The sequence below is a fragment of the Rutilus rutilus genome (assembly GCF_951802725.1).
Source record: "Rutilus rutilus genome assembly, chromosome: 15".
Taxonomy (NCBI): domain Eukaryota; kingdom Metazoa; phylum Chordata; class Actinopteri; order Cypriniformes; family Leuciscidae; genus Rutilus; species Rutilus rutilus.
In genome coordinates this window covers 31,109,003-31,136,460 of record NC_140220.1, presented here as the reverse complement: position 1 = coordinate 31,136,460, position 27,458 = coordinate 31,109,003, and the positions used below count along the sequence as shown (strand labels likewise).

The following is a 27,458-nucleotide window of genomic DNA, read 5'->3' as shown; positions in this document are numbered from 1 at the left end:
ACAACGGAAAGTCCGTTCACTCTGTCACTGACAGCATTCTTACCTTGTTCTCTCAGAACGAAACATATTGTCTTCTATTGAACTGGAATTTACAGCTTCACACAGCAATAATCTAAGGTGACTTTATAAATTCATACAGTAAAATCAAAGGGACAGCGAAATATTTTTGTAGCAGATATTGTGTTTTAAAAGCTGCGCGCGGAGATTCAGACAAGAAAGTTCGCGCGGTCCTGAACAGCTCATGATTTAACTGAAAGATGCGCGCGGACTCGTACTACTATGAGGTGCGGTGTACAGTAAGACTGTTTTAAAGCGGTACTGTGTTACTGTCAGTCATTTCACCGGCTTTTATCAGATATCTTCTGCATTAGTCAAGTTGGATATCTGTTGCTCGAAAAATGACTCACGTTTAAGCAGGTTCATTGTTTCGTTGCTCGTGTTCATCCTTAGAAATCAGAGGTATTGTTGTTCGCCGAGTTTACCGGCGCATCACGGGCTTCTGGAATGGAGACAAGGATTCAAACCGTTTGACATTTCTGTGGAAAGCCAGTCGAATGCCAAATTGTCACTGAATCAAATCGAATGAGCCGGACACCTGGATTACTGAGTCGCAAGGTAAGACATGGTCATTTCCGAATATGAGGCTGAAATTTGTCATAAATATAGGTGCTTACATATAAACTGAATCCTGGTATAAACAGATATTCTGATTTGTAGGCTACACTAAATATCTAGGTTGATTGATACTATGAGTTATACTGTAGCCTACAAATGTCTAAATTATAAGCCAGCATTTGGCCAGAGTGCATTACAGTTTGAAAACCTTTAAACACAAAAGTACATTTTATGCTTTTGTCTGAGCCCTTATGTGAAAAGTACACTGTACTGATACGCCATACATAATGTTGCAATAATGGGGCTAACTATCGATATTGACATATCATGGATATGACAAATTTGTTTTACGCACGTTACTTAGTGTATAGTACCTGATCTGTGCATGTATACACTACACTGTCCAGTACAGTTTACAAGCATACAGATGTATTATGCAATCAAAGCAGTATATTATATATATATATATATATATATATATATATATATACACTGCTCTGATTGCATAATACATCTGTATGCTTGTAAACTACTGGACTGTGTAGTTTATAAAGAAAATAAGAGCTGAATATATATATATTATATATATATATATATATATATATATATATACTGTATATATATATATATATATATATATATATATATATATATATATATATTCAGCTCTCATTCTCTTTTTGTTGATCTGTAAATTCACACCGATTTACCCTTCATCCACAAGGGTGCATGAGTCACAACCAGATTGACTATGAGTGAACAACATCAACAGATAATTAAATATGCAAATCAAATGAATACTAGAGTACAAATAGCCTCTTTGTATTACAAGTCCACATTACTTCGTTCTTCAGTCCCTCTCTTGTACCAGCATTGTGCACAGGGAGATTAAAGTGCATACATGAGTAGCAAAAGTTTCCATTATCCATTTTACCCAACACATTAACACCGCTAAAGTGTTTTCAGCCTCTATCCTATTAGAATTCAGAAGGGCCGAGACTCATAAGGCTTAATTGACTAAGACACCGGCAGGGGGATTTGATTGCACCTTAGCACAAGGAGAAAGGTGCTATAATCAATGAGGAATGGAAGCATGTTGCACCTCTCTCTGGTTTGGTTGCCTTGCTGTTATTGAAATGGAGGAGAACTGTTATTCCCAAATTGTTAAGGACTGAAAATGTACTAATTTAAAGCTGCTTTGAAATAATTCTGCTGCAATGGACAGATCGATTCAAGTATAACACAAAAAGTCTATGAAATGGTTCTTCATTTGTTCTAAAATCACTGTCAGTCTGGGTCACTGCACCCATATGCATTAGTTATATTGGTCTTGCATGAAAGATAATTCATACTAATAACTAAGGAAAATGGTGTTGTGACCCTCCTCATCAGCGACTTTTATAATCATGTTAAATAAGGGAGAGCTAAGAAATCTGCTTTATTGTGTATTTATTTACCAATTATATGCTTGCCTATATGGATAAAAGGTCTGTGTTTCTGTATGTTGGTCTGATGCATATTTTATTTAACCACAGTCATTTCAGTTTTGCTTGTTCTTAGAAGGTAAACAGCCTTACATAAAAAATAAAATAATAATAATAATAATCATAGTTTATCTCTGCCTACAGTATATTTAGACTTATTTAGACCTGACATTGACAAAGGATATTTGAACACTTAACAGGTGTTTCTACAGATGTAAATGCACAACTGTACACACCATAGTCATAATGAATAGCTAAACAGTGTTTGCTGTGATCACCATTTTAAAACGATGTTTCCAGTTTGAATTTCTTCTGGAAGGGGCTTTAATATTAATATTTCCAACTTCTTGTGATAAGGTTCCACATAAAACACATTCAATGATCTAAAAAAGAAGATAGAAGAGAAATGCACAGGTGTAAAAGCTTAAGTTTATTGTGAATGTATGATTTGATGGACTCTCTGACTCAGCAGACAGTTATTTGTCATTTAGAAGACACTTTTTATCCTAAGCTGAATTGCTTCTGCCTAAATGATGAAATGAATCATGAGCAATTCTACTGTTTAATTGTTTCAACATAGCAATTCTGACAAATTATATCTCTGATAGCTCTCTCAAATGAATATACATAACTATGACATCGTCTACAATAATATTGTCAAATTATGTAAAGATAAACTAAACTGAAACGCTAAATGTCATCTACAGTACCATTAAAAACAGAATCTGTTATTATTATTTCATCTTTGCTTTGCAAAGTGTAATAGTTTATTGCTGTGTCAGTTCAGTTGCATTACAAGCAGCCCTTTCAATTCAATGTTAAATTCAGCAAAGTGAACACTCTTAACTAGGGATGTGCGTAACGACTAATTTCATAAATGTTTGAATGGAAATTTTGCAACTGACTAGTCTGCTTGCTTGCTTTGTATTATGATCATTGTATATTCAACTTAAGCGTTCACCTAAGCAACATTAGTTATTATAGATATATTTATTCAAATCAACTGAATCGAGACCAATAAGTTCAAACCTAATAGCCTATTATAAGGTAAGGTATTGTTGTTCGTTACCATGGCAACCACTTGCTGTCCGTGTATTCTCGTGTATGAAAACTATCTGTACACATGACGGGTGGAAAAATCACAAGAAAAGCTTGAAGTGTATTGACAACTACATTATTTTAGCATATTCTCTTCGTTAGGATGTTGATATAGCAACTGTTCAAGTGTCAAGTAAGTTTCAAGTTACTCCGATATAAAATTTCATATCATATTGCCCCTCCCAAACAATAGTATAACAAGCCTATAAGCAAGCTTTACTATTATATACTAGTTGACATGACAGGAGAAAATGAAGTTTTGTGTAGGCTTTCAAAAACTCCCTCACCTTACTCATCTTCCGAGTGGACGTTTCTCTGAACCCACCGGGAGTGACAGAGAAAACCAACACATGCACAGGAATGGAATGAAAATTTAAATTCCACAATGATTTTCCACCAATGAAAGAGTCCTATAAAACCAATTCTAAAACTATATCTGTAAACACAGTTTCTGACCTCTCAGCTACAAACAACAGCATATGCTTGCATGTTTCACAGGCCAAGGCCTGTCTCTTTTTGACAAGAAAGGCTTTAAGGCCATGTGAAATTTCACATTTCCAAGATCCCAAAGGCAGTTAGAACCTGGGGGATTTTTTCTTTTCTGTTTTCAATTGCCAGGGTGGTGCAGTCTACAAGCATAGAGTAGCAGAAATGGAAATTAGGTCTGCTGTGACATCCTACTGGCACTTGGAGTTTAGGCAATTTTAGCATGGCCTCATTTTAATTACGAAAAAACACACTAATTAATGATAAATGTTAAATGACACCATAAATAATAAAAACATAATTTAATTGATTTTTAAATATATTTTATTTAAAGCTTATTTAATATAATTCAAAATGAAATAATATGAACAAATACTGTATATACTTAAAAATAAATAAAAGCCGTAGCTGTTTTTTTGTTGTTCTTTTTGACATTATACAACTTAATTGCTATAGTTAGGACCAGCCTTACATAAGCCACTAATGCACACACTCTTCATCCGCTACCCACTAGTCTCTTTCATCACAAATAGACCCTTGTTTTAAATAGGCGGGTTGAGAAATGATGATAGGAGAGGAAGCTAATGTGAGGAATGGATCTGCAGCAGACACGTTGTTGAAGATGCAGGTCGAAACTGTCCTGGAATCAATGCAGCGAGGGAGAGAGAGAGAGAGATTGACATTCAAACTGGGAAGGCTCCTAGAATAACTAATTATCAATCTATTCCCTAATTCATAATTTGATCTCGACAGCATCTTTTCATTAGTTAGCTCTGATAGTGTAGTATTATTGCACTGGGAGAATGTGCTCAGTAGATGCTGACTGTGTTGAAATGTGTATTGAGAATTGGGGGAGCTCAAACAATCTGTCAAGCATGAAGTCAGCATTCCTTGACGCATGATCCTGCATTTGACGATCCCCGGAGGCATCGGCACAACCAAATCAAAAGCTCTGAAATAATCTGCTTTCTATCTGATTGTGTTGCTATTTTAATCACAGATTAATGAGGAGACGGTAGGAGAGGGCACACCCACCACTGTGGCCACATGTCATTTTCTCCAATCAAAAGAGAGTTTTGACAGGATTTAGATCCGAGTACAATTGATGCGCTCAGTTAAAGAGCATCAATAACCTGCTAGACTATTTCACTTCACATCAGTCGCACATTAAAGAAACTGATACATATTAGTCTCAGGCTCAGACAGCACACCTACAGACCACCCACTGATCATCTGATGCACACTGCACACAAAATTGGAAAGCAGTTGCTAGATCTGGCAAGGGCTAATCCGACTGGCTGACTTTACACAGCTTCCCGGAGTAAGGACACGCAAGTATGTTTTAATCAGTTATTATTCCAAGTCATGATGCAATGAGCACTTTTGAGGAAAAACTAATCAATGATTAGTGACATCAAAACTTGAAAGATACAGTTTAAACAAGATTTCGGTCAAACACTTGGGTTTGCAGTAAAGATATTTATGATTAATTGACGACTGATTAATTGTCACTAATAATTTATTGATTAAATCAATCTATTTAAGCACAAATGTGTTTAGTAATAAGGAACAGATGGTGAAAACACTGCCTTATCATAAAAGTCATCGGAAGCTAGAATCCAGCACAGCTTGCACGTTGCATGTCATGACACAAACGTCCACTAAAGAAACTAATAATAAAAAATTTAAAAACATTTCTGTTTTGTGGTAATACTATTAATAATTGATTTATAGATAATTGACTCTGTACACTGACTGCCTACATATTTCCACAAAAATCATTTTTTAGTAGTTTCAGGAACGTATTTTAGTGTGAAAGTACTGGTAGATTGTAATATTGCTTTGTCCTGTCATATAACAGGCTAAATGTGGAAGCAATCATGCATAATTCAAAGTCCATTTAATTGCATTTGAATATATAATATAATATAATAAAATTTGGTTTTCTGTACAACCACCGTCCCATTATTACTTTTTCATGCCAGTCTATTATTGTGAAATAAATATTTTCAGACACAAAATGACATAAAAGAAAAGATAATGACAAAAGAAAAGAAAAACTACAGTGTGGTGGACCAGAATGCCATTTAGTCAAAGGTCTGCCTATGTAAGGCTAACTACCCTATTTCCCCTTCAATTCAATTCTGGATGGCCAGTTAGGCATTTAGGATGGGTCATTGGGCATGTTTTGCTTTTGTAACAAAGATGTCTACTTTACCTTCATGGGCATATGAACTATCAGGCATGCCCATTCGGCAGGGTTATCAGTGAGTGTCATGGGGCAGCAGAATAAAGTTAATTAAAATCTGTCTGATAAGCACATTTTATCAGTTAGGTGGAGAGGAATGGGACATGATGACTTTTTAGTCATCAGAGAGAAAAAAGCTCTCTCTCAGACTGACAATGTACAGTCACTCACAAATTAGTTGCAAAACTCTTCAACCTATAATTTTAAAGACATAGCCCCCAATTAGAGTCTTCACAGATCAACTGTAGCTTAAGCCACTCTTGGTGCCACGGACATCATTGTGTTATCTGCATGGATGCCTTTCCATTGGCAAGCACCTGTCCATCATGGCAGTTTGGTCTTATTAAACTTTTCCTCTGCATGTGCTCAATAGTCCATGTCTTTTCCTCTCTCTCCCTCACTTCTCTCTCCTCTCACTCCTCCTACAGCTCACGGCCTATTGAACACATTAGCACCTGTCACATCTGTCCAGGCAAGGTCATCTCTCCTTCCCTTCATTCTCCATCCGGCTGTTAAACACAGAGTCCCGGCGCTCTGCTCTTCAACAATGGAGAGCCTAAGTGAGCTTCAGAACCCTCTTCTAGATAAAAACAGCAAGCATATGGTTATGGCCGACTATGGTTATGGTGGCGACTTCCACAGCAACCAGTATCAGGAGAACATTATAAACTACTTTGTGACTGGTGGAGGAGGTGGAGGAGGAGGTGGCGGCGGAGGTGGGGTTGCGGTCACAGGAGGAAACGGCAAGGCTAAAGCCCAGCTATTGGACGCCACCTCGCTTCACCTGGCGGTGGAGGCCTTTTACAAGCCTAACTTCATCCTTTACAAGGACGACGTAGGCAGCAAGGGCAAGGATTACAAAAACGAGTGCTGCGAGACCACCTTCATGGAGAAGAAAGACAAGGACGTAGCGGTGGAGACCCCCAGTACGGAGGACCCGCAGGCTAAACTGCTGGACGAAAACGAGGTGAAAATCCAGACTGTGTCTTATGAGGTGGAGGAAGAGGAATATGTTGAATATGAGGTAAGTTTGCATTTTAAAAGTTTCTTTGAAGACGCTGAGCCGAACTCATGTGGTTTTTCATGGCTGGATTAATTCATCAGGTCCATTGACAGGTGGCCTTAAAGCATCGCAGCTCAAGGGAACACCAGTTTCTAGTTATAGCCTACACTACAATATAAGACCCTTTTTGGAAAGGCTTCACATTTCAAAAAGCTGTCCTCCAAAGGTTTAATTTTCTATTTGGAGGTTGAAATTGCTGTAAAACATCACTTTATGCTCCAGCAACATCTGCTGGCTCTACTGGATCATGTGTGACAACTACCACTTCAATTTCTCAGCAGATAGGCAAGGGCTAATGAGAGGGGCTGGGCAATGATCAGTGCTGCTGATAGGATGTAATGGTGCTGGATGGGGGTCCGTCACCCTCGAAGCTCAGTGAGAGGAATACGTATTCTGGTCATGTCCAGGATTCTGAGCCTTTCAGCGTCTCACAATGGATGTAGCTCCATGCTGGGCAGCACCGGTACTCACTGCGGTTGTCTGATGATATTAAAGACATTCTTTGCGTGTGGGGCTCTGGACCTCTGCGGCCCATATGGTGTGATCTGTCTTCATGATATGTTCTGTGGCTTACAGTACATTAGAAAACCTACAAATTAATTAACTCCCAAAAATGTAAGCAACTATATCTGCATATAATGTGAACAGAACAAAACTGAATGACTAAATAAATAAAAAAAATACAATATTAAAAACAAAAATCCATTGTTTTTAAATGCTACAAGTATAGACATAGCAACAATACAGAATGAAAAATGGATCTCTATTAAAGTTTATAAAACAAAATACAATAAATGAGCATGCACAGTTAAATATAAAGTATCGACTGATGCCAGTAAATTCTCTGCAAAATTATACAGATATTCCCTCAAAAAGCACAGACGTGAATGTAAATAAACAATCTGGGCCTGAGTTATGTCAAGTAAAAGTCATTACAGTGAGCATGTGTGAAATCAGAACGATTCATGTGAATGGCTAATGATTCATCCGGTTCACACAGTCTTTATATCTGATAATAGGATATTCATGAGCATCCTTTGAGAGATATTTTCTACAGTGCATTAGTAACATCCCTGTGACATTGAGACTTGTGTTTCTCATTTGTATTCTATAGCTTTAAGATCCCTCTGTTCTTCCTCTGTGGCAATGATAAAGTGAACGCGGGAGCTTGCCTCTAGAGACACCCCTGTTGTTCCCATTCTTGTTCTTTATTCTGAGTGTTGTGAAATATATTTTGTGTGTAACCGAAAAGTGTGAACTGTGCCTTCCCACTCTTGGAGAGTGCACACATCTATCAGAGCTTCTCGTTTGAAGGGGGATTGACGGCAGATCTTGGTTAGCCAACATCCTCTAGTAGAAAAGAGCCACTAATGGTCCTAGTGTTTTTGTTTGGAAGTCACAAGATATCATGAAAGTAGTATTTGATGGCTTTAAAGCCAATTTAGTTCCTCCTCAGATTAAATTGTCTGTTAGAAAGAATGTGCAAAGGATAAATTATCCAGAAAGGATTAAAAAAGAAATTGTTGGATCGCCTTTAATGGCAAAGTGCCTAAATGTCTTAATTGAGATTTTAAGAGATTCTCATCAGTGGATAATAACTTAACAATCCTCAATGAGCCTCCTTTAAATGAAAAGATGATGACAATGATTATGTTGATGGAGATTGTCATGCTCATCCCTGTTGGTTTTTGATAAGCTGAACTTAAATGGTATAGAAATCTTTATCTAAATGTAATCTTTTAGAAATCTGAAAATGAATATCCATTTTTTAGATATTATACACATACATTTCATACATTTTCGCACAATGTGTTTTGAATATGTAATATTGGCCATAACATGAAAATAATTGTCAGCTTATCAGTGTTGGGCAGAATTTTAATATTGGTTTTTATATTGGCTTTAATTGCATACTAAGCCACATGCTGAGACCAATGGAATGCTGTGATGAAAAATGTCACTCACATATAATAGAAATACAGATACTCCAATATTAAACTTCTGTCTGTCTGATACTGGCCAATATTTATTTAAATTTAAAGGATGAACTGATAAATGACACTAAAACTCAAATTAAACAAGTGAATTTAGGCATCACAACATTATAATGTACAGTATGAAAATAACAGTATGATAAATAATATTATAATAATGGATATTTATATTAGATATGCTAAAGAATACATTTAACAGTGTTCTTAACTTTAAGTGAGCATTAGATGACAGCAATCTAAATATAAAAATAGGGAAAATGAGCATGAACAATGCAATTTCCAATAAAAACGGCCATACCAATAATTGGGAAAAAAACTCAACCGATAACTAATATTACACCAATATATTGTGCATCCCTAGTGAGTTTATAATTATTTGTACCATTAAAAGGTATGTGTATCTGTGGATTTATTTCCATCATTGGGCCTTTTTATTCCAATTTAGTATATGTTTTCAATATGATCAACTGTAGATGGCCTAAAAGCTGGAGTCCAGTCTTGATGACTGGAAATCTGTACCGTTGAAATTTATAGTCAATAATGTAATTTGTTTTCTTTCACCACCCATTTGATAACATCTGCCATCACACACCATCTGTGTTACTGTGCTGTCAAATAAATAATTTTCTTCCAGCTGTTAGTGCATTATATATGGGCAAAGTTTTCAGAGAATGTCCATATGTCCAATTGATCAAACTTATAAAACATCCAATAAATAGTTTCTCTCTCAAATTCGAGAACATTTAATTTCCGAGAGCTGTTTACCACCAAGTGCCACAAGGACAAATTTCGGTCAGTTGTGGAGATGTTTAAATTGAATTTACTAGGCATAGAAAACTTTTACTTGCAAAAAAAAAAAAAAAAAAAACAGAAAAGCCACTGGGTTTTAATTTCTCTCTTTCTCCCTTGCTAACGAACTCTCACAGCTGAAATGTGGCTTCACAAATATGTCCTTTATGACAGAAAGAAAGACGAATAAGTTCTTCAACCACTAATCATATTCCGCTGAAGCTGTGACGCACCTGCACTTTCTTTCCAGCATGCCGGATGCCAGTCTTAAGATGAATTTCTCAGGGCCATGCCAAAACATCAGCCATTGCTTTATATAAAGCTCCTAAAAGACACAATAAAGCACACTTCAGGGAGCAAAAAATTCCTCGCTAAATTAATTTCAAAAACATAATGCAAATATAACTTTGTGATTGAGACTTAGCTGGGTATCAGCTAAAAAAAAAATCTAAAATAATAATTATAAATTAAAATACTGCTATCAGTTATTTTTATTCTACAAAAAAAATCAAACAATTTGATCATATAATATATTAAATAATTTACCAAAAGCATCAAAAATGTAAGATCACAGCTGGATTATAAAGGCTGCATCTGACACAACATTTTTTGATTTGCTGAAACCAACATGTTTCGCTATTTGAAAAAAAAAATATCTGATCATCATTAAAATCTGGTTGTACTGGTTCTATTCATGTTTTTCCTCGGAGCCAAGCGCAACCATTACATTGAATGGTGTTTCTCTTGTGCTGCTCTTTAGCCTAAATATAAAGCTCTGGCACCAGGCAATTAATTAGTCTTTAAATTATTAAGACCCACAGAACTCTGTCAACACTAACCCATTCTTAATCTCATTACTGCTACATTGTGGGCGAGAGGGTACGCCGAGTTCCCAGGTGATCAAAGGCTATTTACACAGATTGAAGATAAATGAGCTTGCTGTGTATTCCACAGAAAATTAATTTATCATAACTGCTGATGGATAGGTAAGCAAGAGTAAACATCGCAAAATGTATTACTGTACTAATGTATCTTTGTTAGGAGGTTGCAGATATCAATTACAAGAGTTTATCCCAAGCTTCAATATCAAATCGAGCCCAAGTACCCATAAATTACTAACACACCCTTGAGCTTTTTAAAAATATATATTATTTTAGCCTCTATCAACAAGCATTTGCCACCAAACATCAGGTAAAATTGATTCTGGAAACAGAAAAGTAATGCATTTGAAAATATAATTTGGAAATAATATGGTACAGAATTATTATTCTTTTCACTAATATCATGCACACATGTCATCCTGATTATTTTAAAGAATCCCATTGTGGTCCTTGAACACGAGTCATGCCATACGCAAGTGTGGTCCTGGGGTCTATAAATCAGCCGGGCTTATTAACAGCTCAGTAAGTCAGTGTTTTTTATTTGTCTGGCGTGCGCTAGACGTTAATCAAACCCCCTGATGAATTATATCCTCATGACCCATGCCTGAAATGCTGCCAGCACCTGGCAGGACACAACTTAACTACTCTCTGCCATGAGACTACCGCTTATAATCTCTGAACAGTCCCATTAAAAACGTATGCGGCTGTTTTCAGCAACGCCATGACACCTGCCGGGACAATGACATCTCTGATGCAGTTACTTGCCCCTTTGTAGGAATATAATTGCCTTGGAGTGCTTTTCACCTGACAGCTCTTTTATTCCATGACCCCCACCACCACCCTCCATCAGTTTACTGGTTGCTGTTTAGATCGCCTCATTCGCTTTCCATCCTCAACATCAAATTCCATTACAGACTGCTCGAAGTCAGAACGATGTGGAGGGAGACTGCGGCAAAGGAAGAATTCATAAATCCTCTGTTTGTCCAAGTTGAAATGCATCTCGGAATAAAACCCCACAAGTTGCGTTTAGCTTCATGAAGGGACAAAAACAAAGCCTGCACTACTTTCAGTTTAGTCTTGCGGCGAAAAGTCAGACAGTCTCGAGGGAAAGACTGCCTGAACTCAGAAAACAAAACTGAATATATTGCTTTGTTCATGGTTATCTAGTTTATTTGAAATGAAATGCCTCAAACTAAATTATGATGCTACTAGTCTATACAACAAATACAACAGTTATTTATTCATCAAATGCAGGCACCGTTATACAAACCCGCTACCTCCTTGTTTCCCAAGCGGACTTGGAAACAAATAATTAGCCAGCGCATAATAGCCACAAACAACAATTATTTAAATTCGAGGAGTTTAGAAAAATGGAGATAATTGGCAAATTTGAAAGAATGTAATTTTATAAAAATACACTTTAAAAAAGAAGAAGAAGAAGAAATTATTACTTTTGAGCTAGGATCCACTAAATTGATCAAAATTGACTGTAAAGACATTTATAATGACATTACCTCCCGCCGACCTGCCAAATGCGGGAGGATTTCAGCAGTGGCATGTAACTCAGTCCCTCCTACTAGCCACTTTGGCTGAATTTGGTTGAATTTTATATATAATAAAAATAATTTTCTAAATGTAGTCTTTTAAAAGGGCATCTTAAAAGTGCTATGTAGTGTCAAAAATATTGATTTTCCGATATATATTGTTTTCCGTTAAATCGTTTTCCGTTAAATAGATGCTCTTATCTCTCAAACAGCGAGTTGACACACAAACCTGCCTCCTCTCACTCACTCATTTCATTTGCGCATAATTTTACTCATTCCCACAGATTGTGTGCGGACATAAAGTGCGCACATAAAGCCGACTCTCAGTACCGAATTGAGTTCTTTTTCACTGTTTATTGCACTTAAACAGTCAAATACACACACAACATAATGTCAAAATGCAGGTCTTGGCACGTCAACAGTCAGTTATGTTATAAGTGAACGTAAACTTGAGACTAAAGTTGAGAAAGAATATAGATCTGTGCATCAGGTCTTAAAGTGACAGCAGCCTAATACACCTCCTGCCAAATTCTGAGATAATATTGAAAATATCTATATGGTAGTTCCCCATGGCATCGATGTCAAAATTGTGGCCAGTAACTTTGGAAAACCACTTGCCACCGTGGCTGGTGACCAAAAAAGTTCATGCCAAGCCCTGTTTATAATATTTCTAAAGATTTCTGTTTGGAATATATGGTGTTCTTTTGTATTTTCTATTAATCAAAGAATCCTAAAAAATATGTATCACAGTTTCCACAAAAATATTCTCTTCTTTTAACATTGATAATAATTATAAATGTTTCTTAATCACTAAATCAGCATACTAGAATGATTTCTGAAGGATCATGTGAAACTTAAGACTTTTTACTTTTAACATTAACAACATATATTAAAATAAAAAAAGTTATAATAATTGTTAATATATTTCAAAATATTTTTTTATTGTATTTTTTATCAAATAAATGCAGCCTTGGTGAACATAAGAGGCTTCTTTCAAAAACATTTGAACGATAGTGTATAATTATAAAATAATAGAAAAATCTTTCCAAAATACAATAGGTTTCCTGCACCGTTCGGAACCCTAAAAACACCGAAACAATCAGATTGAAATTGAGGACTTAAGTGCTTGAAAAACATTTTTGTTTGCATCAGATGTTCAGCGAACAGACTTTGGGAGGTCTGTGGGCATTGCCATCTGAGGCTAATTTCAGTTTGACATGAAGCTATTTTACTCCTGTTGCGTTGCGATGAAATCGTGTCGGATAGAGTAACTGGAATTTTGATACATTTGATTAAGCAGCTAATCACAAACGTATATGGATTCAATTTCCTCTCTGCCAAAGGAGGGCACTCATCCAGAGCCCTCACACATGACATACATAATAAGTTTGAAAGTGTTGACATCGATCACCTTGAAATCGAGATGAAGTTCTATTAGCTGAGCGATGGATCGCATAAGAACAGAAAAGACCGAAAGGGGAGAAGGGAGAAGGACAGGGCTCATCGTGCTCATGCTGGGGGAGGCATTTTGGTAACATAAATTACACGCTTTCCTTCCTGTGCCTCCTGCCACCCTGAAAGGATAAAACCATCCATTAATCTGTCATTACCTGTCAGGAAGCTGGCAGGCAGGCAGTGACAGCATCTGCCGTCGCCCCCCCCCCCCCGCATACCCTCTTTCAGGAGAGGCACCTGAGAAGCAGAAGCAGGGGTGGAGGTGGGCTTATCGGGGGCCAAGCTGTGGGTCTCTGGCTCTGGGGCTTAACTATTTGACACTGCTGGCAGATTATTCACATACAGCTTAGATCAGTAATAACATAATGCAAAAATGTCATGCCTTTCAGCTAAATGTGGAGATGATGAGATTGTTTTTGGTTTATCTGTTTTTATTCCATTTTTTGGACTGTTCAATGCATTAGGCATTTGAATCCATGCAGGATATTGGCTGAAAGATGTTTGTACATTTTCTGTTGCATGATGCTTCTACGTCATTTTTAAACAAGTTGGGGAAAAAAAAAAATCAGGTGCTGTCGTTTCGAATTTGTTAAGCGTATGCAGATGCTTTACAACCTAAAAAAAGTATGAAAATTCATGCGATTGCCATTGGATTCGCCAGGTTGTACAGTCATGTACCACTACTTCTGTACAATTTTCAGGAATACAGATTCATTCATCAGTCATCAGATCCATCTGCCCTAAATTAGTTTTAGCTATACTAACTTTTTTTATTGGTGACTAATTAGAAAGTCGCTAACACTATTCACTAACTACCCCAATTTAGTTTAATTCGCAAAAACACCTAAATCTGATAAAACAGTGCTGCAACTTAATCAAATTTAGTCACTATTAGGGATGCAAAGATCAACAATAATTATTTTTATTTATTATGACCGGTACTCTCAAATTGGGCAATATCCAAATTCTTCCATACTATTTTGTGTAAAATTTTTAATAAAAAACACAATAATAAAATCAATAGTTTCAACTGCTAAGTTCATTATGATGACAAAGGGGGCATGCACAATTAAATATTCAATATCATCTAAAATATTTTTTTAGTTACACTTTATTTCGATGGTCCACTTTAGACACTTTACTAACTATAAGTATCTTTGCAACTACATGTCACCTAACACTCAGAGTAATCTGTAGTAGGCTGTTAGTTTAGGGTTAGGGTTAGGGTTCGGGTTAGTATAAATAAGTTTACGTAGTTGCAAAGTTACTTTAGTCAGTACTAGGGGTGGGAATCTCGAAGTATCTCATGATTTGATTCGGGGCACATGCCCCCACAGGTTTTTGAGCGAAATGGATTTTGATTACAGATTCCAAAAGACCAAAAAATAATACTATTTTTTACATTTGATAGGATCACACCGGTGATTAGAACATGTGTTCACGCTTTGGCTGGCGCTGAGTAAGAGATGGAAGTGCTCACTTGTCATGTGTCAGTGTTTTCAACCATATAATGTTTACTTTATGTTTCTGACATTTAACCATAATGTTATGTTGTGGGTCAATTTGACCCATTTAGATTTTTTGTTGACATTTTGTGACTTTCTCATTTAGGGTCATGAACATGCATGCAAAGACAAAGTTTCAACTTGCTGTTTTGACAAGTACACGCATACTTTCTATTACGTTTGTGATGTTCGTGGGCTGATGTGTTGTGAATTTTGCATACAAACTTTTTATACAATCTTGATGTTCAATTTGACCCATATAGGAAGCTATTCAAAGGCAACTGTACAGACCCAAAATAGAAACATTTCTTTGTTGTATGTCAGGGCTCTTCAACTCTAGTCCTGAAGCACCAGTGTCTTGCTGAGTTTAGCAACTTTTTATTTTAAAAGTTTGTGAAAACAAAACTGATTAACCTGTTAACTGCCAGTCCCACTTTTTGAGCATAGACCTGAAAAAGACATTTCCTAATATAATTTGTTATAAATCTTGAACACTTTGGAGCACAGAGTTAAGTTTGGTGTCTTTTTAAAGGGGACACTTTGCAGATTATTACAGAAGTAAAAAAAGTTATGAAGTGAAATTTAAGTTTATGAAAACTTAAAATATATAAAAATATAATTTTTATACTTTATGTAAATATATATTTTACTAAACATTTTCAACTCTAAAAATACAAGAAAATCAAAACCAAACATCTGAACAAGTTATGTACCAAATTTTAGGTTGATATCTAAACAAATGTACTTTCAGTAAGATTTTTGTGTATGCAGTACCAAGCTTTTCCATTAGAATCTAGATGACATCCAGGCTCTGGTGACAATATAAGGAAGCACCCATTTCCAATGTTCTGTAGGCTATATGGTGAGCAATCTAAACCATATATTTCCATAATTTCCATAATATTTATGAAGTAGACATCCTATTCAGAAGTGGTTTGGTCAGTAATGTTAATATTTTATTTGAATTTAACCTCTGAAACCCAGATATACAGAAAAACAACAGGGCGTGCTTTATAGTTCGGCACTGCATAACAAATGGAGAATATTTTGCTATCCATCTATTGCTTTGTCGTTTCTTTAAAAAAAATCAGTCACCAAATATGGAAACTAGAGTCTGAAAGCTTTCAAATGATGTGTGGGGGAGGGGCCGTCTTGAAAATAGTCGTTATATATTTTTAAAATGAATCCTAAATTCCGATTTTTATTCTTTGCAATGTGTGAAAAGTATTAATATTGAAAGTTGATTGTTTGCACCTGATTCTTTTTTTTTTTTTTTTATAGTGTGATTTCTGGAAAATTGTACGGAATTGAATCCAAATGGGCTCCATTTGACCCACTCCAACAAGATAGTATTTAGAATTCGAACATAACATGAGGGTTAAATTTACATACATAGTACTAGAAAAAAATAAAATTAAAAATAATTATAGCTTGTAAAATACACACTGATGTCTATGGAAGCAGTAATAATAATCCCTAAACTTGTTTTATATATATTTATAATATCAGATACACATTGTGTAGTTAACTATATTTTATTCTATTCTTTTCCAAGTTCACCGGCCACTTACTTTGATGTCTTTCGGGAGATATGGATGAATTTACATGTTATAAATCAGACAACTCTGATTCTCTGAATTGCAGCGGCACCCGTCGCCCGTTAAAGATAAACATGATCATTTTAAAGATATTTACAGACAAAATATATTTACTTGCACGTATTTGTGAATCAGATTACCAGAAAAAATGTAATATATCCAATACAGCAGTCGTACAGCGTGGTTTGGAGCGACAAGCATGACGCATTGTCATGGAAATAAAGATGAGCCCCCTGAAAAATAGTGCATGACGCCCCTGAACAATATAACCAATATAAACACAATATGAATTAATACAGATGAAAAACAACAAATAATAGTCTCCAAAAATCAACTGATATAGTCTTAATATATTGTGCATAGTCACTATCATTTATTTAATGCTGCAGAAAGCGTATCCTCAAAAACCTATAGCACTCATTTCTGTCATCACTGATTTTGTGTGCGCATTTGCACAGTTACGCAATAATGCCACTAGCCTTGCAAAGTGAATCGGGTGCGAAAACTATGCATACAAATGATGCCATCAACTGGTGCAGTTCATTTGTAAGTGTTTCAGTTTAAAGCACTAAACTGCTAGTCCACAGCACACAGCAGAATGGCTAACAAACACCCAATGAAATTATTTATATCCTCTTATGTAACGTCAAGGTGTTCACATATAAGCAATGAGAAAGAGTGTAGGTGTGACGATTCGTTATATGGACTGAAATTTGCCAGGTTTCTGTAGCATTAACGACAAGGTAAACTGTATTTTGGTTTTTGCCAAGAGATGTACTTCACCATATAGCAGAAACATGACAATATCCATGTGCACAATTGTGCCACTTCACCCCCCTCTTACAGAGAAATCCAATCTAACATCTCATGTTATTTTATAGAGAGGTAGGCCTATTATTTGCACAGATAAAATCCCGGTGACAGAACTATCCTTCACCACTGATGATTGCAGCTTATTGCCGGGAATCAGTACAGAAATATTTTCCTAACAGCTTTCCTCTTGGCACACTCTACAGGCGGAGTTATTTTTAGTAACTCAAGTGAATCACTGGAATCAAAGGATAGAACTGACAAACAATGGAAAATTCACAAATTGTTGTAGAAATGCTGCACAGATTCAATAAAAGTTGTCATTACAAGCCCTATGAACAGTATGTGAGATGCTTAATGTTAATTATCACAGAAAATCATTTTGACTTGGCCATCCCACTTTTTTTTTTTTAACCGGACCAGTGTACTATGTGGGGTTTCAGATGTGTTCATAATAGATAAGTATATATTATATATAATGGATTATTACTTATTATATATTTAGTTTTTCGTAATTTTAATGTACACTACAATTCAAAGGTTTGGGGCCTGTAAGATTTTTCTTCTCTCCAGAAATTAATATTTTTATTCAGCAAGGACGCATTAAAGTGATTAAAATGGACAGTAACGACTTATACGTTCTTACAAAAACTATATTTCAAATAAATGCTGTCTTTTGAACCTTCTTTTCATCAAAGAATCATGTGACATTGAAGACTGCAGTAATTTACATTTTAAAATATATTCAAATACTTATTTAAAATGATACTAATATTTCTCAATATTACTTAGTCTCTGTATTATAATTTACATGAATTTATTTTTTCTATTTAAATACATCACCTGTTAACAAACTGCAGTGATTTTAATCAGTCTTCTCTCTCCCTACAGACAGATTGCTCCAGTGACAGTGAGAGCGAGGACAACTTTATCGTCATCCCTCCTCGTGATCACCTAGGCCTCGCTATCTTCTCCATGCTCTGTTGCTTCTGGCCTCTGGGCATTGCTGCTTTCTACTTTTCTCAGGGGGTAAGTGCAGAGCCCACCAACCAAATTCAGAGCCTAACCATTAAGCCTGCTAAAAATCTGCTACGACACAAGAAAGAAGAGATGAATTCTTCAACACTTTTTCATCCGTGCCCTCCAAACAAGCCTGTAGTCTCCTCTCCTGAGAGAAAAAGTGTTTGTGATCTCTATCAGCTCCCTCTAATAATACAGAACAGCTTCATTATAAAACCCATCATACGCGCAAACAGCTCTGCTTGCGTGACTGCAAAAATGACCAGGCACTCCTCAAATATAAATGGTGTAAATATGAATGCACTGATCAGATGGGGTGTGACCATGATGATGTGCCATGATTTCAGCTCCAATTTCTCATCCAGCACAGAACACATCAATTTTTCTACCTCAGAATGAGGCTTTTTATTCTTATCTATAGTTTAGTTTGTGGCAGACACGGGCAGAGTGAATTATTTTGTCAGGAGCTAAGTGAATTCTCCCAGAGTAATTATGATGATGGTGATGTTGTTCAGAAAAGGTTCTCCAGAATGCTACTTCAGTGTGTGTGTGTGTGTGTGTGTGTGTGTGTGTGTGTGTGTGTGTGTGTGTGTGTGTGTGTGTGTGTGTGTGTGTGTGTGTGTGTGTGTGTGTGTGTGTGTGTGTGTGTGTGTGTGTGTGTGTGTGTGTGTGTGTGTGGATGGAAATGAGATCTAGTGAAAATGCGAATGTTTTTGCCCTGTCTCCTGGCTGGGAATATTCCTCGGAGAACATCCTGAATGGATTTTCTCACCTTCCCCGCGGCATAGGGTTGAATGTTCATGAGAAGCGACGCCAACCATTTGCCTCAGACTCCTTCCTCTCAGCTTCCACCTCTTACTTATAACTAATTAAGCACTTTGGATTGTATGTTAAAATCAATATCAATATTAGTTCTACACAGGCCATGACACATACAGAGCCCATGGATATAGAGCTGGGCGATATGACAATATTTTTTTTAAGCGGTATTATTTTTTTTCGCTCTAAAATGACTGAAAGGGGATCCATCATTTTGTAGGTACTACTTTACAATCAAAGTACTTTACAATATAATTTACAATCATAGTTCAAATTAATCCGTTTTTTATTGCCTTGTCAAAAGTGATAAGACTTCTCAGTTTTATGGACGTCTCCATCTTCGATATTACTTTGGTCACTGTCGCTTTGGTTTACTGGTAACTTAAGAGAATGTGATCATTTTAATATACTGGCTTGACTCCCGTTGCATGTTTATACAGACAGTATTCGAGACGCTGCTGTAAGTTGCTGTTTGAACGGGACATTTGTAAGTAAATGCGGTTGTCAATCCAAAAAAATCTACAGTATGAACGTAGCCTGTGTTTTCCAAAATGTCTTGAAATACTTAGAGGCATCTCTATCGTTTTGTTGCTGGAGTAATCCTGTGTTTGTGTCATATTTAGTTTACATTACAAAGGATGAACTACATTACATGCGCATTACATGTATTTAGTTTACATTTCAAAGGATGAACTACATTACATGCGCAAATCGGTGGGCGGGCTAAAGAGGCAATGATGTAGAAGTAGGCGTTGGATCTTCTTTTAATCACACTATTACGTAATAATGTGACACAATCCGAAACGAGTTGTTTTTTGAGCTTGGTTCCAATAAAAGGTGTTTTTGGACTAATGAAGATGTTTTGAGCTCTGAAACTTACAGGATATTTTTATACAATGACCTCTTAAATGTCAAAAGATCAAGGAAAATGTAATTTCTCAATTCATGACCCCTTTAATATATCTCCCAGCCTTACAGGAAATGTTTGTATAAGATGATGTCTTCAAATTTAAAGAAAAAAAAAACATGTTAACATGGCAACTCAGCTGGTGCACGAGCACTGGTGTGTCCAAGGAACACATTAATGACTGTCACAAAGCGTTGGAGTGAAAATCAATAGTGTTTTCCCAGGATAACCGGGTTGGACGCAGTGACAAAGAGAGCAAGACACCTCCCACAGTGACAGCCATGTGTGACTGGCAACTCTTTCCACTTTCTCATGAGGATACTAAAATAGACACCAGATTCTGAGGGGTCATGAGACAATCACAAAAAGCGATTGTTCAAAGCATGTTTGCTTGCTTACATATAGCGGACACCACGCTGTGGGGAAATAGAATGTTGTGCATAACTGTGTCGGTTTAGTTATATGCACGTTCTACAAAAATTCCCCCACGTTAAATTCACGCAGCCCTTGAGCCATGTTCTTGGTAAATGAGCATCATAGTAGGACTTAATTATTCATTTGAACTAGGAAATGGATTGATTACACATGGGGCTCCATAGGGCTTCCTATTAAAGAAATTAAAGCAGTGTGATGTTCCCTTTTTCAGTCTAATAGCTCTCAGCACAGCGTACTTCCAGCATGGGGTTGCATGGAAAGTGAAACATTAGATAGGGCCATTCATTGCCATTTCAAGTCACATGTCATTTCTTTAAAACGCCCCGGGGGTAATAGTATAAGATTGGGTGTTTTACTCCAAGCAACCTGTGTTGTTATTTGTTTGAGAGAATGTCGAGAGAACAACTGCTGAAAATGTATTCTTCTGATCTCTGCTTCACATGTGGCTCATCCCTCCTGACACTGGCCATTATAACAATAAAGAAACAATGCAAGAAGTTAGTTGCTGACAAACAGAACGCCTGTGCAATGCTTGTATCTCTGTTGCATCACTGATCGTGACTGAAACCTCAAATGTGTTTCTTAGGAAGGTTTACAAGGTAAAACCAATAATAATAATAATAATAATTCGTTACATTTATATAGCGCTTTTTCTGAGACCTCAAAGCGCTTTACATATATGTAAGGGGGGAATCTCCTCAACCACCACCAATGTGCAGCATCCACTTGGATGATGCGACGGCAGCCATATTGCGCCAGAACGCCCACCACACACCAGCTTACTGGTGGAGAGGAGACAGTGATGAAGCCAATCAGTGTATGGGGATGATTAGGAGGCCATGATGTACAGAGGCCAAGGGGCAGATTTGGCCAGGATGCCGGGGTTACACCCCTACTCTTTTTCGAAGGACATCCTGGGATTTTTAATGACCACAGAGAGTCAGGACCTCGGTTTTACGTCTCATCCGAAGGACGGACAAAGCAAGTTACAATTATATACAGTATATAGATAACACTTTATAACTGACTGCTCACAATTCATGCATAAAAAATTCGATTTATTTATAAATTAGTATTATTTAAATGCAATTTTTTTTAAAGATTTGATACATGATTTTGCAACAAAACAAAAATAGAGAAAAATGTATGAATGGCGATTAAGGCTAAACAATAAAGGTCTTTTTTAGCCTTCAGTGGTTTTCTTAGATTCATTAAAAGGGTGACTATTTTTTCAGTGGCAGTTTGCATTTCAGCATGGCATTAATCATTCAATTTAGACTATAAACGTCTTTACGCTAAAAAGGAAATACAGAATCGGAATCAGTGTACCGAGAAGTGGTGCATTTACACGGACAGCACAGTGTAAACGCTGACAATTGACTTTCATGGACAAATATTAAAACAAAACCAACTAAAAGATTAAAAGGTGCCAATTCTTTCTTTTGTCAACAAAGACTAACCTAAAGATGGAACAACATAACCTTAAATGTCTTTATTCGTTCTTTGTTTCCTGTCAGATAAACGTGACTTTTTATGTCCTTCGTTTTTTATGTGAATTTTTTTCACAAATGTGAATTGAAGACATTTAAATACTTTTTTAAGGATCTACGGACACCCTGCCTCCTGAATGTGTCCAGAATTTTATTTTCTGTTCTAGATGCATTCAGCACATCAAATGTGGCCTTCCACATTTCTACCTAAAAGGAATTTTTGAATTTTTTATTCATTTAAAAAGGTACCATTCTTTGTGACACTGCCCTGCAAAGTGGGTCGAATGGATTTTTAAAATGTCACGTGACTAAGCGTAAGACGTCTTGCCGATGTGCGTTAGAACACATCTAATATTCCATTGAGCCCTCAGCATCATCAAGGAAGCACTATATAGTTCAAAGCAATTTATCCTTGAATGGAAAACAGGTCAGTGTGTCCTTTGATCTTGATCTTTGGGGTGGTGTGGCGCAATGGATAAGACACATGCCTTTGGTGGGAGAGACCCGGGTTCGAATCCACTGTGAGACACCAATGTGTCCCTGAGCAAGACACTTAACCCCTAGTTGCTCCAGAGGCGTGCAACCTCTGACATATATAGCAATTGTAAGTCACTTTGGATAAAAGCGTCAGCTAAATGAATAAATGTAAAATCTTTCTCACCATTCCCTTTCTTTGTTCCAGACCAGCAAAGCTGTGACTAAGGGAGACTTCCCATTGGCAAGCATTGCATCTAGACGAGCCTTGTTCTTGGCCGCTCTCTCCATCACCATTGGGACGGGGGTCTACGTGGGCGTGGTGGTGGCCCTCATCGCGTATCTGTCCAAACCAGGCCACATTTAGCACGGTCAGGAGAGGACTACAGAACTCCACGATACTACACAGCCACCTCTGAACGTCTTTTTTCTAAATGTCTCATTCGCATCCCTCCCCGTGGACCGCCTGTCCGCCCAAATCAGAGAAAGGGATGAACCAGAAAAGGATGAACCAGAAGAACTGGGGACTTTCTCACCTCAGTCATAATATATACATGTAAGTTTCACCTCGTGTCACACCACACTGGATAAAACTTAACTAAGTCTGAGAGCAGTTCAGGTGAAGAATATAAACTACAGACAAATACGCAATCCAATTAACCGAACCCAAAGGGAAGCTATTCCAAAGGACGCACGTAAGGATCAAAAGGACCAAGAGCCCTTGGATTTGTTTTTCCCTTTATAACTGTGCTTCGTTCGGAACCTGAAAGAGAAGTCATGCTGCTGTCCGTTTCTCTCTCGTTACTTGCGTAGTCTGGTAAACCCTGTATGTGTGTGTGGCCCAATTAAACCAGCACTGCAGTCTGGGAGCGCTGTTAAAAAGGATAGAACGTTGTCCACCCTATTAAGGAAAAATAACACAGCTTTGTATGTTATAAGCAAATGTGGAGTTCATGAACCTAAATGCTTTTGATCACGATACAGAACTACAGGACAAGAAATAGCTATCAAAGACATTTCACCTCTAAGAATTGAAATTCATCTGTGAAATTCAGCTTGTACACAACCTCTATGTAGTTCCCACTTCTTTAGGGCTCTATGCTTTGTGTTGTAAATTTTCTCTTTTGTTTTGTCCAAAGTCTAAATCTTCATTTTGACTCAACGAAGGCTGCAAGGTTTATGTGGACGCCGAAGATAGCAAGTAAACACGAATGGAAAACAAGCGTTCATTTTATATCGTTAATAATTTGCTTGACTTTAACAGATTGTCTTTAACACCAAGATGTCTGAACTGAATATAAATGAAACAACTGTACACGTGGATAATATGGTGGTCTGTCCTCGTATTCCCCAAATGCATCACTTAATGTCTCATGTGATTGGCAAAACTCAAGGCAGATGGTAAAAAAAATTACAATATACTTTCCTCAAATCCTAAGACGGATGTTTGAACAAAAAAGCAGGCTTTGTTTTCAGGTGAAAGGGCCTCAGATTGAATCGATTAATAATGTATTGGATGTCTGTAAGCTCACAAGCATGAGAACGAACACAGGGGATGTTGAGTTAAAGGTCGACTGGTCTATTTCAACAACAGTGGAGCCTGAATCTGGTGTAGGGATAAATCGGAGTCAGTGTTTTAACATTTCTGTTCATGCGTACCTTCTGTAAAATTGCAGTTCCGAAAACAATACAACTATATACCAAATAGCTTTATACTAGAGTAACCTCGTAACTCCAGTGGATCCTCACTGTCGGCAAAACCTCATATATATCTCTCCACCAGCCTCAATCGTGAGTGAAGTGCTGCATACATTTTGGAGACCGTCTCTGCTTGTTTCTGTTGAACACAAAAGAAAATATTTTGAAGAATGTTGGTAACCAAACAGTTGATGGACACTATTGACTTTTTTTTTTTTTTTTTTCATACTATGGAAGTCAATGGGGTCCATCAACTGTTTGGTTACTAACATTCTTCAAAATATCTTCTTTTGTGTTCAGCACAAGAAAGAAATTCATACAGGTTTGGAACAACTTGAGGGTGAGTAAATTTTCATTTTTGGGTGAATTATCCTTTAGGATTGTTCATAGGACAAACCTTCTTTCATCGTAAATCATCATATGCAACTTCTTTAAGTTAGGACAACCTTCAACCTCCATTAGACAAGGCAACCTCATGAACATGATACAATCAGACAACATCAAGCGTCATTTTACTAATATGCTCTTGAGAAAATTCTTAAAGCACATACTAATAAACTTTTTTTCTTAAGTAGATTTTCAGGAGTCCTGTCCCAAAACATAATAGCTGACATGATGGTACCTACAGGTTGCAGATGCTTTTTGAATTCTGGAGAAACTAATTCACTGGGACTTAAAGGTGTGTGGAGAACTGTTCATTGTGAAAAAAGCACAATGGTAAAGGTCATGCTTTATGAATGTTAAAGAGTGAGTACATATTGTGGAAGTACTGAGCTACATTAAGGAACAAGTTTGACTTGGAGTTCTGTTGTGAAGAAGCCTGAAGTTACGAATTATTGTTATTATACTGATGAATTATATGAATGTGTAAAAAGTGTTACCAGGCGCAAATAATTGAAAATACATGGTCTCAAATAAAAGTCAAGAGATTAGTTTTTTTTTAATTTCCAGGAGGATAAGTTTCTATTTGTTTGGTGCTTTTGTCAAGGTTAGCAGATTTACTCATTGCCAGCACTGTAATTGGAAAGACAACGTTTGTGAGAATGAATTCACTGAAATCACCAAGCTTTTATTAGACAAGAATGAGCTCAAATGAAAAACGAGGGTATGGATGAAGATTTTACAGTTAATTCACTGTTCGTATCTGTGCCGTAAGAACTAATTACCCTTAATGTTTAGTATATGGCACCAAAATGAGATTTCACTCCGCAATTAAGCGCCTGATAATAAAAATGAATTCGCATACCAGTCATACCAGAACATAGGTTTTTTTATGCAAACACACCACCCTACATTCACATACTTGAAGTAGTATGTAGCAGAATGCACAACAGGGAAGAACGATGCTTGGATGGCTAAACACAAACGTCTGCTGCTTTCTCAGAGCCTATGATGCACAGCACACACTCAAGACCCTGCTGGTTTTGTTGCGGTCTTCTGCAAATGCATTTTCACTGCAACCCCCAGAGCGTTGAAAGCCAACATGGGACACTTGCAGTCTCTCAGCGCAGGTCATGCATTAGTCATACCTGACATTTACGGTTCACAATTAGCTTCCCATAATGGCTTTTTCTGAGGAAGTGTCTAGTCTCCAGAGCATAGCTGGAAATAGCAAAACAGAATTGTTTTTACAAATAACACTCTATGCTACTTTGCAGCCACTGAAGCTTGACCAAGCAAACCTTTGCTATTTTGAAGTGGAAAAAAAAAAAAATACAGCAAAAACTAAAATTGGTTTTAATGCAAATGGATTTCACTTTCAGTCAAGGTCTCAAGCCGTTCACGTTTTTCCTCATGTGTTTGCGTCATTAATTTCTAAATGAACAGTGTCAGTGTCAGTGTCTGCCCTCCCTTGATTATGTATCAGCCTGGTCCTCGTGCCTCCCCCCCCCCCTCCATTTGCATTTCCATAGTGACTAGTAGTCGTTTTCTGACATTCATTTTATGCCAGTGCTCGCAGTGTTTTGCTGTTAGTGTTTTGTTAATATTGTGATATGAGTTTCTCTCATTCATGATTAGAATGTGCTTGTAAGACAGTGACTATGTAAATACTGCAAATGAAAGACAAGAACAAGCGATATAAAATAAATAATTTGAGACAAAAATGATCTTGTATCTATCATTGCAAATGCTGGATGTGTTTTTGCCACTTGTGAAATTTTGATACACTGTGGTCCTTATGTGTGAATCTTTCTTGTCAGGAACAAAACACTAGTCAGACTAAACAGATGGATGAGTCATATTTGAGCATAGCAGTGGAGGGTGTATGGAGGTGTAAGTATGGAGCTTCATCCCCCCACCACACCGCAATTTGGTTTGATATGCATTACTGTATTTGCTTAAATGCCTTGGTAACGATTGTATAGAGACCAGGAAGCCAGTCTGAAAAATACAAAAGGTTTGTTTTCTGAATCACTTGTGGTTTTGTAAGCAATACAGCAACATTCATTTACAAAGTTGGATGAATTGATTATTAAATGAATTGTCCGCCTCAAGAGCTGCATCGTCTACAGACTACATGCAGAGACGCATTTCATTGTTTGATTACAAATGCAATCAGCCAAACAGGAGCTGTTATGACAAATGGGATTACTTTATAGCATTCAAATGTGCTGGAGAAAAACATTTTTTGAAGAAAGTCTTTTTGACATTTTTAATGATGGAAGTGAAAGTGATGGTTCACCAAATCAGTGTCATTGATCTACATCATTAGTTCTCATACCTGGTACCGCAGCTCTCACAACACTACACCAGATGTCTTTCATATCCCATTTACGCCTGGTATTAATATCTATCTGCAATAGAGCCTGGCACAACTGAGCTCACATGCACTCTCTATCTGTGACATCAAATGCATCTTCTGAAGAGGAACCGGAAATGAATTGCATTATTCTTTTTGTAGAAGAGTTTTATCACTACTGCGCATCTGCCTAAGTATGGGCATGTGTAACCATTGCAGCAATAAATATATATTTTTTTAATTTATGATTTATAGATTTATAATACATTTTAGGTGGTAGGTGGGATAGCATACTCATAGCTTGA

At 36.9% G+C, this 27,458-nt stretch overlaps 1 protein-coding gene across 2 annotated transcripts; it reads left to right on the top strand.

The window, feature by feature from the left end:
* syndig1l (synapse differentiation inducing 1-like) lies at window positions 1–26,114 on the top strand. 2 transcript variants are annotated; one of them, XM_084431604.1, is made up of 4 exons: window positions 1–615; window positions 6,360–6,955; window positions 18,462–18,599; window positions 22,924–26,113. In XM_084431604.1, the coding sequence occupies exons 2-4, from the start codon at window positions 6,479–6,481 to the stop codon at window positions 23,080–23,082; spliced, it is 774 nt and encodes a 257-aa protein (XP_084287730.1). In that variant the 5' UTR covers window positions 1–615; window positions 6,360–6,478; the 3' UTR covers window positions 23,083–26,113. The 2 variants fall into 2 exon arrangements, with proteins under 2 accessions (XP_084287730.1, XP_084287731.1); XM_084431605.1 differs by lacking the exon at window positions 1–615 and adding an exon at window positions 4,778–5,018 and having other exon boundaries at window positions 22,924–26,114.
* Window positions 26,115–27,458: the final 1,344 nt, after the last annotated feature.

Coding starts and splice junctions, on each gene's coding strand:
- syndig1l (XM_084431605.1), top strand. CDS start 6,479: ATGGAGAGCCTAAGTGAGCTTCAGAACCCTCTTCTAGATAAAAACAGC. Junction 6,956..18,461: donor AGGAATATGTTGAATATGAG/GTAAGTTTGCAT, acceptor CTCTCCCTACAG/ACAGATTGCTCCAGTGACAG. Junction 18,600..22,923: donor CTTTCTACTTTTCTCAGGGG/GTAAGTGCAGAG, acceptor TCTTTGTTCCAG/ACCAGCAAAGCTGTGACTAA.